The following is an 11,769-nucleotide window of genomic DNA, read 5'->3' as shown; positions in this document are numbered from 1 at the left end:
CACATCCATTTTGCGACACTGCCGATAAAAAAGGTTCAAGTGTGTATTGTACTATAATCATATGGTGGAGGGATTTCATCATCAGTTCTCACTGGGGTAGAGTGGGGGATTTTCGTCAGCGAAACTTCGCTCCATGAAAAAATAGGAGGCGACAGTTTTAGCTGTCGGTGCATTTGGGTGGAGCGTGAAATTTTTGCCAGCGAAGCTTTGCTGCATGAAATGGCACCTTTTAGTGTTCCGTTCCGCTTTTTCCTTCTCTATCTGTACGCAGCCTAATCTAACTGGGCAACTTTCACGTGATAATGCACTTTGGATAATGCTAATGCCGGCAGTATCTTTCGAAACTTATAATTCAATCAATGAAAGAATATTTTATTACAGTATTTGATAAGTTCTCAAGCTAAGTTATAAAAACGTGTAATAAAAAAATGGGAGTTCCTATTTCAGAAATTAGAGGTAAAAGTTTAATTTCTATTTAAGAAATTAAAAGAGAGATTAAATGCTAGCAGCTTATTGATAGATATATTGCTTCCAAGATTACTGTAAAAAACGTAGTTTTACAAATTACACATCTGTCGGCATTTTATAAATAAAAATATACAATATACACAATTGTACAAATTATGCAAAATATTAATCAATTTTTGGATGTTATATATTAACATATATTTTATTTATTTATCCAAGAATTGATTTATTACAGAAAATTGACGTAATCACAGAAAAAAATTGACATGAAGGTATCACGCAGAATCTATAAAAAAAGAATATTATATTCCTGTATATAGCATCGCATGAATCAAAATTTTGGATTCAAATGAATTAAAATTGATTAAAAATGTTCAATCATTTATTTTAATCCATCTCCATTTGCTGAAACACATGGAGGTTGCCCGATCGGATATGCACCTCCTCTTTTGCACACGCACATGCACTAAAGGTGTAATTATATGCATACATACAACTCGTATATCTTCATATATCTTCACACGTTTATTTATATTATTTATAGGGAAACTTTGCAATTTGCATTTATATTAATAATTGATATATACTGAGCTGACTTTATAATACAATTCACAGGAAGTTCTACAATACAACCATCAGTTTTAGATCGACATTAATTTTAAGGAAATAGTACTGCACTCGCGCTGTCCTCGTTGTCATATCTTCCGCATTGCATTCACCGCCCATAACTGCATATAATGACAATGTACTTGTAAATAATACATTTTCACGGTTGGCGTACTTTTGACGAAAGGGAGGTAGGTATATACGAGAGAAAATACGAATAACAGACGCGCGGATATATCGATTTTGAACCCGCGATGGCGTCAGGTGTCGCAACAACCAGATGACGTTAAACAAGAGCGTCAAACAAGCTCGCTAACGATAAAGTTTCAACAAAATTATTTTTATTTATCTATATATACATTATTTTTTTATTATTTGTTCTCTTGTTTAATTCTCCGAAACGATATTTGTAATTTTCATCATTTTTAAATAACCATGCACATAATCTAAAACACCGAAGACTATTAGTTATATAAACTAATCTAATTTTACAGAAAATATTCGCGCACACTTCTCTTCAAAGCAAAAGATAACATATAAGAGACTTATATTTACATAAAAAGTAAAAAGGCAAATTGTTTATTTTATTATCTCAAGTGGAAGTAAATATCGAGAAGTTTACTATCTATACCTAGATAAAGGTAAAATAAAAATGTGAAGCTTCTTCTTGTGCTAAGTATCACAATTATAGATACGGGCCATCACTTTTCGGAACGTTAGAAAAAACACGACGTATTCTAATAGTTACGAAAGAACCGTAATCGATCGCGTTATCGCGATTTCGAAATGGTAGATAAGTCGGAAGGTAAAATATAATCGCGCGAAAGTCCGACGACAGACACGTAAGCTACGGCACTGCCTCGTGTTCGCCCGGCTACCAGTCGCTCCTACGCTCGGCGCCGCGTCAGTACATGCGGTCTCGCCGCGGTGTGCGGATTGTTCTTTTGCGGAAAAGGATTTCTCGCGTTGCCCCCTGATAGATCTCATTCGCACTTGTTAACCCGCGACAACCGCGTGCCGCGCACTCGCAAGCGTCCCGTCGAGATTCGCGCTTTTTTTCACGCGAATTCCCTTCACTTTCGCAAGAATTTAGATTGAGGATCATGCCAGCGGACGCCGAACTCAGCAGCCTGCTCAGCAGGCGGCAAAGGATCAACGACGAACTCGAGGAGGGCAAGGAGGTGAAGAAGCAGTACAAGTTCGTGAACGTTTACACAGAGTTCCACGAGCTGTCGCGCCGCGAAATCAAGCAGTACGAGCAGACCTTCAACAGGTGAGCATCTTCCCTTTCTTCATTTTTTATTAGCGATCAAAAGATATGGTAGGAGCTAATCGTCGCGGCGGCATTTAGCCCTACGAGAGTTTAATAATTTAATTCCAAAATAGAATAAAAAAAAATTAAAAGGATTGACATCAAATTACAATTATTAAGATTATATATTTTTATTGCTATATGTTTATTGTTATAGTTGGAAAATTTGTGATAAATTTAACATATCTCTCGCACGTTTCAAACGGTCTGCTTAAATTTTGAACATGTTGAAAAGCAACACAAATATTATGTGAAAAACTAACATAAGTAACACGAAAACTCTAACACTTTGATACAATTTGAAAACAAATTATGGAAGTATTTTTCTTCAAATGAGTAAAATTAATATTTATAATACAATATATTAATATATTTATTCATATTTAATATTTTATTCATTTATATTTATATTTTATTCATTTACCTTCTCCGATAGGCATTGTGCGAATATTGTAATAGTATTGCGAATTTAAAATTTTGTTTTAAACATACATTATAACGCAGCATTTTGTCAAAATGCAGTCTTTAAAATTCAATAATTAAGAAAAATATTTGTAGCTGTGTTATACGTAAAATATTCAGAAATATAATTAATTTAAATACATGTTTACAAAAATGAACAATTTTATTAAATATAATTAAATTTTACAAATATAAATTTTTTATAACGTGAAATACAGTTGCAATTTAATGCCTCCAGCTTAAACATACCTGTGACGTGACTGTTAACTTTTGAGCTATGTATCGTACATAGTGTTATCAACTTAATAGGCATACTCAGCCTAGCTGTTTATTTTTACGAGTCAGCCTGGAATATGACACGCACGTGTAATCAGATGGAGATAAATGTTCCTTCGTGTCACGAGGTTTATCATCATTGAGACGAAACATTATTGACGGCAAACACTTTTGAATCAAACGCTTGCATGATTGCGAACAAATTTATTTCATCTAACCGATATCATCGAGAAATATCATTCACTTGCAACCTGTTTCAATGATTTACTCAGTGATAAAAACATGTCAGCATTAATTTATAAACTTCTTTAAAAAACAGTGCATGGAAGAAATAATTAGCTAGCATAGCAGATTTTATGCCGCTGTAGCAAAATCTATTAAGTGAACAGCTAATAGATTAGATAAAGACTACTAATTAATATTTGTTAGATATAAGTTTGTTAAAACTATAAATTATTCTGCTCTAAGAAGAAATTCATTTTTTAACGAAATGATAAGAGAGATGAAAGAGCAGTAATATGAGCAATAGTATTTTTGCTTTAATGGCAAAAGTATTTGCTAAAAATATATTTTTTTGCTTTAACAATAAATTAACCTAATCGTAAGGACAAATATATTCAGCAATTTTTTTCTATTTCTTATTAGCGCTACATTATTTAATATTAAATAATATTCTTGAAATATTAATTAATATTATATGAATATTATATGAGAAGTAAATAATATTATTTACAATATTAAAGTAAATAATATTATTTATGTTAATATTGTAAATTATCGGGGAGATTATAACTTTTAAATGAAATAATTATAAAGTTTATGAATATTTATGAATAATTATAAAATTTATGAATATTTTATGCATAATAATTTACATTAATTTTTGACCATAATAATATTCGTAGAATATTTTTATGATATTTCACGGATATTGAAATAATATTCCACGAATATTATATAAAAACGGACATATAACATTATACAATATTCCCATAATATTAAAATTATATTAAAAATATCAAATTATAGTTTAGGAATATTATTTTAATTTTTAATAATATTTGTATAATATTTAAAAAATTTTGTAACATTTATAAGGTTTTAGTAATAAAACAGATTCTGCTTTATCGAATTATTTCTAAAATTAGTTGTGCCAACTAAATTTTGTTCCTGCCGCTACAAATATACAATAACAAAGACAATTTTGCTGCAATAGTAAAATTATTTCTCTCTATATGTAAAATATAGTGTAATTTAAAGGGGCGATATACAAGACAGTATCTATTTTACATATTTTTCTTATCTAACGTGCCTTTCTTATATAATTGCACACTCATTTTTATTTGTAGAATGGTTGTTCGCCTTGCTAATAACACGTCATTCGACGTAAAGGAAATTTAATTATTATGTACGAATTTCCTTTTCACCAGCTCGATTGAGCTTGATACTATTACGATCGGTGATCGGCTGAGCCGATTTGTGCGGCTGAGCGTTAAGCCGCACGCGATATCATCACGTTAATATACGTTGTTGTCTACGGGTTTCTCTCGCACACAGTACGTCTTCATTAGAATCATTTTGCGGGTTCAATGATTTAGGATATACAAGGAAAAGACACTTTCACGCGACGTCTCTTGTGAGATTTCCTAGCTAATCGGGCAATATCCTGCTGCGCGCTATCATCACCGCATCATGCTCACCTTTTGCGATAACGGAACCCACGAAACTGTCTGTCACTTAGATGTTAGATGGCACAATTATAAATAGCTGTGTAGAAGACGCAAATAGGGTAAATGACCCAATTACTGGCAGTGTGTATCAAATGCTGGAAATTTGATCTGAAATTTTTCTTTAAATTCATAAATTATATAGCCTTAGTCAAAATTATAAAGCACTTTTATCTTTTTTTATTTATTTGAACTTTTTTAATTTGTATTATTTAAAATTGATTACTGGCATTATATGTAAAATATATCTAAATTTTAAAGTGTTCTTGAAACAAAAGTAATTCACATTTGAATTTCTGTTTAAATCCTCCCAGTTAAAAGAATTTAAAAAATGTGATGCCTAATAATTTTGATCAAGATTATTACATAAATATGTATGCTTTTATTTCAATTCTTAAGAATTCCCACACTCACAATCAGTGTTATAATATTTCATTGAAACTTCAATTCTCTAATTAAGAGAAAGTATTTAAGATCGGACTTCCAGTATTTGGGACATCGCCAATAATGGACCATTTATCTTAGTCCAAGTATCGTCTCTCCATTAAACGATGTATATGATTTATATACGTGTCATTTATTCAAGTGGAGTGTCGCTCCGTGTCACGTTTATCCTTGCAAATAACTTCGTAGGTACCTGAGTACCCGGAGCACCTATCCTACTACTCCGACCGTTGTCAAACCTGCTACCACATTGACTTCAAAATTTCTACCTACCTACTCTGCGAGACACAAAGGGCGTAGGTATCGGAGACCGTGACGATGGGAGACGCGGCATGGGGCTCGCACGGACCCCGAGGTCGTCTGCCCTCTTGGCGCAGCTTGCGTTTCTTCTTCCGAAGCAATGCACGTCACGAATTTCTCGGCGTTCGCGGTTTCGTAATGACCGAGCGTGCAATTCTTCACGATTCTGCTTGCGATTTCCTTTTTTCTCGGCGCACCTTTGCCTTCGTCTCGGGAAACTACGTCTCCGTTTCTTGCGTTCTCCGTTAATAAATCTCAAAAACGTGTTGCAGGCAATGGCGAGCACATGGTAGGTACGTAGCTGAACGAATGTCAATTTCTCAGGAATGTCATTCGTCCTTTATTATTAGGTCATTGGAAATCTAGAAGCAGAAAGTATGACCAAGACTAAATTAAGGATGTTTAGTTCTACCAAATAAAACTCATCGAAATTTAAAAACGACTTTTTAGATTTATTCTTTCTTTTTTCCTATAAAAATGACAAAAATTTTGTTTTTGTATATATCAGAATTTTGGCCTTAAAACCAACTAACAATAAGAAAAAGAAGAAAACAAAAAATGTGGCTACTACAGCTCATGCATCAAAACTAACTCTATTAAAACTAACTCTATTCTGCTGTAATTTTTACTAAATAATTTTAGAATAAGTGGATCTAAATGAACTTTTGCACGAATTAAAGTTTTATTACTACATGTAAAAAATAGATTTAATTCGTTATACTCCTTTATTAAATTTACAAATAAATGCAGCAAAATCCTATTTTAAAGTTTTATTAATATATACATATATATATATAAAATTGATTTTACTTGTAATGTTACTTTATCAAATTTGCAAATAAATAATACGAAGCGCAATTTCATATAAGAAAATTAAAAACAAACAAAAAATTAAATTTTGAACTTTTAAGTCAATAAAAGAATCATGTTCAAATTTTACGCAATACTCAAACATAAAAATAGAACAATCTATGAAACAATATATTTTTAAATTCTTAGTAATACTTTGAGATGTAACACACATACATCGTTAAGCGGTGAATTTATAAAATCAAATGTATCAGAAATTGAAAATCTTATCTCGCATTTATGATTTCAAAATTATTATTCCAAGCGCATTGCATAAGTTTTAAATAAAAAGAATATATGAAAGGATAAAAGATTTTTTTCTTTTCGGGTTAAAAATGTGACCCTGACCCTTCGCTCGAAGGTGAAGATTTAATATTCCGAGTCGGTGATATCGTGACGAGAGAGGAGAAGAAAGAAAGAGAGAAGAGGTATTTCAGAGAAAATATGTCGCCGCACTCCTACGATTTATCGAGGCCCGAGGTTGCAAAGGTAACCGGTTTCGTGGCGAAAAGACAAGGACGACTTCTCGAGCGCGCGACATGAACGCAGAACAATCATCGGTCCTTCCGGATGACGAATCGCAGCACGCACTTAGGATACGCACGTGCGCGCTGCGGGCAACAGAGAAACTCTCGTACCGCTATCAAGAGGTTTTTCCCTCGCGGCTATTTAAACAGAAAGGAAAAGTCTATCATGCATCAGTATCTAGGATCAAATCGGTTGCAAAGTGGAGCATTACGTAATGAGTGCAGTATAAAACGAGAACTTCAGCGTATATAACATATCAAAGCATTAGTAAATCTATTTCTTGATTATGGCTTCATTGAAAAATGTATCGCTTTTCGATTAATGTCTACACACAAAAAATTTTCTCTTACGATTAGAATTTATCTTCAAAATTGTATTCGTGGGATAACATGGACTTTGAAAAATTTCATTATACTTTTAGAAAAATTTAATTATATTACTGTAAAATTTTAATAAAATTTGACTAAATTTTAATAACATTTTCATGTTTAATAATAAAGAATTAACAAAAATTATACGTAATTTGTTGAATTATTATGTAAATATTTTTTTATAAACTTAACTTCAATAATAAATTCATTTTTGTAAATTGTTCAATTATTAGAAAAAAAAATTTTAACTAGAATATGCCAAAACGGTCATAGCAAGATCTTCATACTATGTAATAACGTTTTATATATATTAATTCATTTTGAACTACGCGCCGTTACTTTCAGTTTCAACTCTTGAAATTGAAACAGAATTAAATTGAAAATTAATTTAATAATAGCGATGCTAACTTGCATCTCTAAAATCTCCTCATCTCGAAGAAAGTGAAAAATTTATCTCGAAAAATATTATCTCGATCAAGGTTTGAACCTGGATCCCCCAACTATCTGGGAAGAATGTCTTAGCCAGTTCGACCAGCAAGGCACTTGGTAAATAATTTTATTTATAAGATGTAACTTTTTACTCTTACATGTGTAAATATACCTTTAACCTTCGATGAACTAGATAGGGTGACATTTCAGCAAGATTTAAACTTTTATAACTTTTTATTTTTTGTTTACTTGTTTTAAAATATTTTTCCCTTTTTATTATTTTGTTTTAATTTTATACTCTAAACGATAACAATCGATGTTATGAAAGTGGAATTACTGTCGTAACAAATTACTATGCTTATAGTGAAGTATAGTATAAAATGGAATATGAAGTACCCCACATAATTCGCCGTGTTGATTTTTTCGACTTGGTTTGCGAAAGATTAATAGTGGATTCCAAAATTACATGTAATTTTTTTACACTGTAAAAAATTCCGTGAACGCAATTTATTTGGACACAACAAAAGCGCGACTATCGCGACCTGTTTACCGTGGTTTATCGATCCAATACAAACGTATCCTGTCTTCTCGTTCAAGGGGAACGTAATTTTTTCCTAATCGGTAACCCGATATATTCACTGGTCAGACGTTCTATCGTCGAGCAAGCTAAATATACGATATCTCACTGCGGTTTTAGTTCGGTGATACGCGATAGTAGATACTCGGATGCGTTCACGTAGGCTGCGGTTGCATTATCTGTCCAACATTTCCTGCAACATGAACTGACAGAGTCGAAAGTGACTTTTCATCGTGCTCATTATTCTCGATGAATTTTCTTCTCGGGAATTCACAAAAAGCCGGTTGTACAGTCCGAAATTGGATCCCATGGTTGACCCTCCACTCGAGTTCTAGACCAAAAACTCTTGCCTCAATTAATCGTTTAAACCCTATAAATAATTTAAAGAGCTCGGAAGCCGGCGTGACATCCGTTGCCCTGGATGACCCTTGCATCCTGTACCACTGCCGAATATAGTGTTCCGGTCATTTGATTGGAAAGATTTAATTCTCAACCAAAAAGCAATGTACGCGAATCGATACTTATCGTACGTATAATAATTCTGTTTTCTTTATCGTTGGAAAATTAATTTCCCTACTATATTAATGATATTATACGAAATATATAATACAATAAAAATATAAATATTATTAATACAAAATAATTATAGTTAGAAATATTTTTTAGTTTTATTACTATTATAATGTTAGTAACATACAACGTGACAAATATTACACTCCCAAAACATGATTGCAATTTAAATATAGTTGACATCTAAAATGACTATAAATTAGTCATTCTCATTGTCAATTATATTTAAATTATAGCGAAATTATAGCGAAACTTTTTTTTATCAATGTAATACGTTGTATGTTTTTATTACTAATATTATAAGCAGTCTAATAACTAAAAAAAAGAGACCCTCAACTATAATTATTTTAACATTCAATTATAGTTACAAATATCAAATCTTTTTCTCAGTGTAATATACTGAAAAAAGAAATAATATCCATTAAACATAATCCATTAAATATAATATTTGGTAACATAATCAAGAATAATTTTACTTTTCTAAATATTTTGTAGATATTACTAAATATGATTATACTTAATAAATATTTAGAAAAGTATGATTATTTTATTAAGTAAAATGCTTTTATTTAATAAAGTTTACTCTCGTTAAGTGTTTTCCGAGTTATGAGGTTTAAAAGTTACAGTATTGCCGGCATTAGCATTACTCAAGTTGTACCGCGTAGAGATTGCGCAGCCGGATTTATATTTCTTTTGTGTCGGATTTACATACATAACATAAAAGAGATATAATTCGAAAACTAGCATTCGCATACTATAACTTTCAAGCATAGAACATCCCATTTTTTATTTCAGAATCTAATAGATAATGTCGAGAGCTTTTCAAAACACTACAATGAGAATTATTTTCATTAAGTACTTTTCAAGTTATGATGCTTGAAAATTATATATACTCTGTTGTTGGCATTAACATTACCCAAGGTGTACCATGATCGGTTGAATTACATCTCTTTAGTGTTATGTGTGTCCAATATAAATCCAATACAAAAGAGGTATAAATCTGACCTCCGGGCAATCTCTACGTGAAATGCTAGCGGTACTGTAATCTTCAAGCCTCATGATTCGTAAAATATTTAATGAAAATAAACTTGGTAGCTATTACCAAACTCTTATTTCAAGAGTACTCTTTGGATCAGGTGAAGGAATAGCTTCAGAAGAACATGTTCGTACTCTCTATTGAGAAACTCGTATCGATTTGCACCGTGACTCGCGCGAGGTCGAAAGCCGAGATTTCCACGGCTCGACTGAACGCGCGCATAACTTTCCCCGTTGCAATGATACAGCAAAGTGATCGATTCGCCTTTATACGTGTTAGCGGGGTAACGATGACCTTAACCCTTTTGCCGCTGAAATAAGTGAATGCAATGTGCATTCAAGATATGTACTTTCAGAATCGATAGCTCCACGTAGAAAGTAACGAATATTGTAAAAAAACGAACATCCCGCTTCTATCTCAAATCTTTCGTAATTTTTCTATCGTTCTCACGCGGAATATTCACGCACGAATATCTTTTCACGTATACTAAAAGAAAAAATAATTACAATTACTCTAATTTAACTATAATTTACAGTCATTTTCGAAGTCAACTATGTATTTTTATTATACCGCTGTTTTAATCATACAAATTATAGCTATTATTGTAGTTATTATCATAATTTATAGTAAAATTTTTTTATTAGTAAAACTATAAATATATGATTAATTACTAACATTACAGCAACAACAACTATAAAAACGGAGCTCCTAATTATTTTACAATTATAGTCACAAGTACCAAATATTTTTTTCTCGTTGTCAGTGTACCGCGATTTTCCACGAATCATCTGCTAAAGAAATAATTAAATACAAGTATTTTAATAAATATTTTTAATACAGATTCTTTAATTTTTTGGAGGATTTTTTTTAAAGGTCGGGATAATCTTTACATCGGCATGACAAACTGTTATTTCTTGTGAGTCGTTCAAAGAAGTTGCGCGTTCCGAATATACAAACGGCATAAGAATTTCTATGGCTCAACTCGCCACGATGGAAAGTACTCGGTATTCCTAGCAGCAACGTCTCGCTAGACATTTTCAATGTTTCATTGATGGGAAGATGCACGATGTTTTTCATAGACGGCATTTATCCCCGTTTAGGAGACGCCTTTACGGTTCACAATACACGTCGCGACTTCTTCGGCTTCGCAGAATTTTAATCTGCGCGCCGTATAAACTCCTATGCTCGCAATCTCACATACTAATCGCTGTAGCCTTCATAGAGAAAAGATACTAATTAGTTATTATAGAATAGGCGGAAGCTTTAAGAATGGAAAAAAAACGGCACGTTTCTTTTCTTAAACGGAACTGTAACTTCTTCTTTCACGAATAAAACAGCATTTATTATCTGCAATATAATGCGATGATTAACAAAAGATGTTAATCAACTATTGAAGTCTTCAGGCTTTCGGAATAAGCGCGAAATATGAATTTTATCTCGATATTTTATTAAGCGAGATAACTTTCGTTTCACACATCAAATTAGCGTTACGTTTGCAATCTCTTTTTCCGCCTTCCCTCCCTTAATAAGAATTAGTAAAAAAAATACGTTACCCATTTTAGTATTGAAATGTACACAATATAAATAAAAACGTATTTTTGAAATGGAACTATTAAATTGCTTCGTCAAAATTTTGTAATTTTCTATTCCTATAAGCACACAATATTCCTAGAATATTCCTAGAATATACGAAAATTATTAAAAATTAAAATAATATTCCGAGAATATTATTCAATATTTTTGATATTACATGGATATTATAAGAATATTGTATTAATGTTATATGTTTCATAATATTAAATTACTTTCATATC

General features: G+C 31.8%; 1 protein-coding gene across 1 annotated transcript in view; it reads left to right on the top strand.

Moving 5' to 3' along the window:
* The first annotated feature begins 1,951 nt into the window (after nt 1-1,951).
* LOC105199176 (EF-hand domain-containing protein D2 homolog) overlaps nt 1,952-11,769 on the top strand; it is a 30,873-nt gene continuing 21,055 nt past the window's right edge. Inside the window, exon 1 of the mRNA XM_011166147.3 lies at nt 1,952-2,347. Within this exon, the coding sequence (XP_011164449.1) occupies nt 2,178-2,347 (170 nt within the window). The 5' untranslated portion in view covers nt 1,952-2,177. The remainder of the gene's footprint in view (nt 2,348-11,769) is intronic.

The sequence above is a fragment of the Solenopsis invicta genome, chromosome 9 (assembly GCF_016802725.1).
Source record: "Solenopsis invicta isolate M01_SB chromosome 9, UNIL_Sinv_3.0, whole genome shotgun sequence".
NCBI lineage: Eukaryota > Metazoa > Arthropoda > Insecta > Hymenoptera > Formicidae > Solenopsis > Solenopsis invicta.
The sequence above is the reverse complement of the archived record's forward strand: the minus strand, read 5'-3'. Positions and strand labels throughout refer to the sequence as shown.